Source organism: Lycium barbarum, chromosome 12, assembly GCF_019175385.1.
Source record: "Lycium barbarum isolate Lr01 chromosome 12, ASM1917538v2, whole genome shotgun sequence".
NCBI lineage: Eukaryota > Viridiplantae > Streptophyta > Magnoliopsida > Solanales > Solanaceae > Lycium > Lycium barbarum.
The window spans coordinates 38,457,747-38,462,705 of NC_083348.1; the positions used below are offsets into that span (position 1 = coordinate 38,457,747).

The 4,959-nt window shown below is 37.3% G+C and overlaps 1 protein-coding gene across 1 annotated transcript; it reads right to left on the reverse strand.

Annotated features, from left to right (window-relative positions):
• Positions 1 to 1,474: 1,474 nt before the first annotated feature.
• LOC132624212 (uncharacterized) lies at positions 1,475 to 2,333 on the reverse strand. Its single transcript, XM_060339025.1, has 2 exons — positions 2,163 to 2,333; positions 1,475 to 2,038 (listed from the first exon to the last, which is right to left on the reverse strand). Exons 1-2 carry the CDS (start codon positions 2,331 to 2,333, stop codon positions 1,475 to 1,477), a joined length of 735 nt encoding a protein of 244 aa, XP_060195008.1.
• Positions 2,334 to 4,959: the final 2,626 nt, after the last annotated feature.

The window sequence follows — 4,959 nt, forward strand, 5'->3', positions numbered from 1 at the left end:
CAACAATACTCCATGGACATTCCCATATCCCCTCAACTACATTCTTCATTATTAATGAGTCTCCATGATAAGGGGTTGAAGATCATTTTCAAAGCAGTACATTAACCCCTTCTTTAAACCCCTTGCCTATGCTACCATATTAGTATTTATTCCCAGCTCCTTACACTCAGTATACACCAGATCTCCATGACAATTTCTTACACAAAACCCATACGAACTAGGTCCAGGATTGCCTCTTGAAGCCCCATCGGAATTGCACTTATACCATCCATCATCAGGAAGATTCCAATACACAATCTTGCTGACAAGTATTAGTTTATACCCTTCTAGGAAATCAATCAGTTCGTTCCATAGAAATGGTACATTTTTAAGCCATGGATATCTCACCTTTGTTAAGTAATATAGGTTACAATTAACCTCATGTATTACCCTTCTAAAACTTACATTTCCTCCATGCTTTATAGTGTTTCTTCTTTTCACAATTGCCATATAATCATTGCTGGTACAGCCTGGAGGATAGGCTTAAACTTCCCTGCACATTCTACCTTCCACCAAGTCCTGATTACCTGTTTCATTTATGTTAAATTCATATGAATTCCAACAACATTCTTAAACACCTGCCAAACATCAGTAGCAAACTGTCCAGTTAAGAATAGGTGCTGAATAGTTTCCTGTTGAGGAATAGAGCAGCAGTAACATTTTGAAGCTATTGGAATCTTAATCTTCATTAGGACATCATCAGTAGGAATTCTACCCTTCCATACTCTCCATAGCATAAAATAAATCTTAAAAGGTACTCCTTTTATCCATAACTGTTTAAAATCATAATTCTCATGGTCTCTGTGTCTCAAAATATTCCAAGCACTATTAACTGTGAACCTACCTGTACTTGTGAGCATCCACCATGGTCTATCCCAGTTACCTTGTAGATGGTCTATATATATATCTCTGACTTAATGTGTTCTGTAATATCTGCTGGAAAAGATTGGTGCAACAATTGATCTTTCCATGCTCCCCCTTCAATTAAGTCAGCTACATCTACCAACTCTTCATTAATTGGATAATTAGTGGGAACCACATAGTTTAAATCTCCCAATTTTGTCCAATTCTCATACCACACATTTGAAGTTCCCCCTTTGATTTCCCACCAAATTTCATGCTCAACTGCATCCCTTGCCTCCAACATCTTCTTCCAAACTTGAGTACCTCCTTTCCATTGTACCAGAGTTGGAATAATTTTTTTGCAATACTTATTCCACATATAGTTTGCCCACATAGTTGAAGAAGTTCTGAATCTCCACCACAATTTAGCAATTAAAGCATTAGAAACATCAAAAAGTGATTTGAAGCTCAAACACCCTTCCATAGTTGGCAAACACAAATTAATCCAAGCCATCCAATGTCTGCTTCTCCTTTCTTCCTTATTACTCCAGAAAAATTTTGCAAAAATTTTATGGAGTTCATTAATCACACATTAAGGTGGTGCCAAAACTGATAGAAAATGGATTGGCATGCTTTGAAGCACACTTCTGATTAAGACAGCCTTTCCTCCAAAAGATAAAAGCTTCCGTTTCCATGAATGCAATCTTCCTTTCACCTTCTTGATGAGATCTGAGTAATAGACCTTCTTCTTTCTAGCATGAAAAATAGAGCACCCTAAGTATATGAAAGGAAATCGTCCTTTAGAGAAACCAGTAATCTCCCCTACCCTCTGCACTAACTTTGTGCCCACCTTTGAGAACATATAAAAAGAAATTTTATCATTATTAATGACTTGCCCAGAAACCTGTTCATACTTCCTTAAGATTTGCATGATGCACCTCAACGAATATGTATCAGCAGAAGTAAAAATAATAGTGTCATCAGCACAAGCAAGATGATTCATAGGATAAGACCATTTTGGAATTCCATATCCAATAAATCTACTATCACTAAATAAAGAGTTCAAAGCCCTTGAAAGTACTTCAGCTGATAATAAGAATAAGGTTGGTGATAATCGGTCTCCTTGCTTCACCCCTCTTGAAGATTGAAAAAAAACCTGTAGGTTGCCCGTTTAATAAAACAGAATACCAGTTATTAGCAATCAGCCCCCTTATCAGATTAATGAAGTGTTCTGCAAATCCCATCTTCCTTAGCACATGCATTAGATATTTCCAAGATACTCTATCATAAGCCTTGGCCATATCTTGTTTAATCACCACATTGGCTGGTTTCCCCCTTAATCTAATATCTGAAACAATCTCTTGAGTGAGGAGAATGTTTTCAAATATACTTCTACCTTTAACAAAACCAGACTGATTAGATGAGATCAGAGTTGGAATGATGCTTTCCATTCTATCATGAATAACTCTTGAGATCAACCTTATTAATGAAGTTGGACAGGCTGATAGGCCTCAAGTCAGAAAAGGTCTGTACTGGTTGTCTCTTAGGAATCAGCATAAGATTGGTATGTGTGATTGATTTAGGAAGCTCAGCTCCATCAAAAAAAGATAGTACAATAGCATGTACATCATTACCAATTATCTCCCAGCATTGTTGATAAAAGCTATCTGTAAAACCATCTGGACCACTAGCACTTTCTCCACCCAAAGCAAAAACTGACCTCTTTACCTCTTCTTTGTCTGGGTAGGAACATAAAGACACATTTTGCTCATGATTTAACATTGTGGGAATATGATTGAGAAGATCAAATCCCACATTATCACCCTCTTGAGTAAACTGATTTTTGTAGAAATGGACAGCTTCCTCTGATATGTGCTTCTTAGACTCTAACCATACTCCATTACTGTCTTGTATTCTCTTTAACTGTAATTTTTTCCTCTTTCCATTGACATGATTATGAAAAAAAGAAGTATTTCTGTCCCCTTCAGTGTACCAAGTAAAGCCTGCTTTTTGTCTTCAATATTGTTCTTCAATGCTCAAATATTTCTTCAATTCTGCTTGAGCTTTTTGAAGAATAATCCTATTGATTATACTTGGATCTTCTTCAAACAATTGTTCTTTCACCCTCACCACTTCTTCCCTGATTAGGACTTGTTTAAAAATATCCCCATAAGTATCCCTGCTCCATGCTGATAATGCCTTATTGAGATTCTTCAGTTTCTGTTTGAAAGCCAAATATGGAGTTGCTACAAACTCTGTCTGCCAGTTCAATCTCACCACCTCTTTAAATGACTCATGTTGAGTCCAAAATTTCAAGAATCTAAATGGTTTCACAAAGTTGATGATTTCTTCCCCACATACCATCAAGAGAGGTGCATGATCAAACCCTGTTCTTGCAAGATGTTCAACCTCTATCCGTGGAAAAAATTCTTGGAAAGTAGTATTTACCAAGATTCTGTCCAATCTTTTAAAGATACAATCCTCTGTAGCTCTTCCATTCCACCAAGTGTATGGACTTCCTTTGTAACCCATATCAAACAACTCATAAGAATTAAGACAGAAAGCAAAGTCTTCACATTCATTCAGAGTAACAGGTAATCCACCCAATTTTTCCTCTTCTGACAATATGACATTAAAATCACCCCCAACTAACCAAGGATTATTGAGTGAACTAGCTATGTGATACATATTGTCCCATAGTACTTGCCTTTCTTCTTCATCACATTTGGCATACACAAAAGTAGTAATGATTTCAGTATTTAATTCCTGATGATGCACCTTTAAAGTTACCTGCTGATCAGTATCCATAATGATATCACACTGTATTGCATTAGCGAGAAATACCCAAATCTTTCCATTTGTATTGGCCAAGGCTGTCTCCATCCCAAGTCTCCTCTTATATTTCAGTAAGTGTCTGCTATTCTGAAATGGTTCCATGAGTGCTATTATGTCAAACTTGTGTTGTCTTTGTAAATTTACCAATCTCTAAAAGGCCTGTTGAGTATTAACAGACCTAATGTTCCATATAAGTGCCTTAATAATCATTTACCCTTTGTTGAAGCAGTCCTCCTTGTTGAAGTCCTCTTGGCTTGAATGACATCCTGATTCTTATTCTTTTTTCCACTCTTAGCTAGAGCTTTTGGAGAAATTCCTGTCTCTCTAGCTATCTTGTGAATATTATTAGCCCTATCTTCATTTTGTTTGTCCTCCTCCAACTGTTGCAACTCCTCTGTAGCCTTCAATAATTCAGTTACTGTTACTTTGTGAGCAACAATATCTTGTAATACTGCATTTGGGTGTGACACTGCTGGTTGATTTACTAACTGTTTTTCCTGAACTGCTGCAGCCAGTTGCTTTGTCATCTCAATACCATCAGTCAGGTGGTTGCTATCCTCAGAATCTGCATGTCCCAAGTGATTATTAGCTTTCTCCTTTTCTCCAGTTGAAATGAAAGAAGACTCCACTACTGTTTCATTCAAGTCTATCCCCATATTGTGTTGCATTGCTTCAGCTGCTGCAGGATTTTCAGTAATTCTACTAACTTGCTGTTTTTCTGATGGTTTGTTATTGTTGTTTGTGGATTTTGTATGCATATCAAGCACTGGTTCAGATGCATCAGTGGGATGCTGCTGTGCAGGACTATTGCCAATCACTTCAGTTTCATCAGGTGGTTTCTTTTCTGTTATGCAAATTTCAGTATTATCTGCTCCCTTATCATACTTGTCATTGTCTTCTCTCACCCCAACAGATTTAGTGAAGGAAGCACAAGAAGAAACTTCCTGAAACTTGTTTCCCAAATCCTGTTGATTGCCTTCTCCATCCATTGTTGTAGTCTTACTATTCACAAGACTCTACTAGACACGACTCGTAGACACTTCCTAGGACTGAACTGCTCTGATACCACTTTTGTCACGACCCAGCTAGGGGCCGTGACAGGTACCCGGGGCTAACTACCGAGCACCGCTCGTGCCATCACTTATTAAGCTTATTTAGCAATCATTTATCCGATTCATGCTTAATTTATAATAAAATCTATTTTCATTTAGAAACGAAATGCCTTTATACATACGAGCCCTT

Bases quoted from the DNA above. Each gene is read 5' to 3' on its own strand.
- LOC132624212 (XM_060339025.1), bottom strand. From the start codon at position 2,333: ATGGAAAGCATCATTCCAACTCTGATCTCATCTAATCAGTCTGGTTTT. The intron at 2,039-2,162 runs GTATCTTGGAAA...GGCAACCTACAG, and splicing joins TGGCCAAGGCTTATGATAGA to GTTTTTTTTCAATCTTCAAG.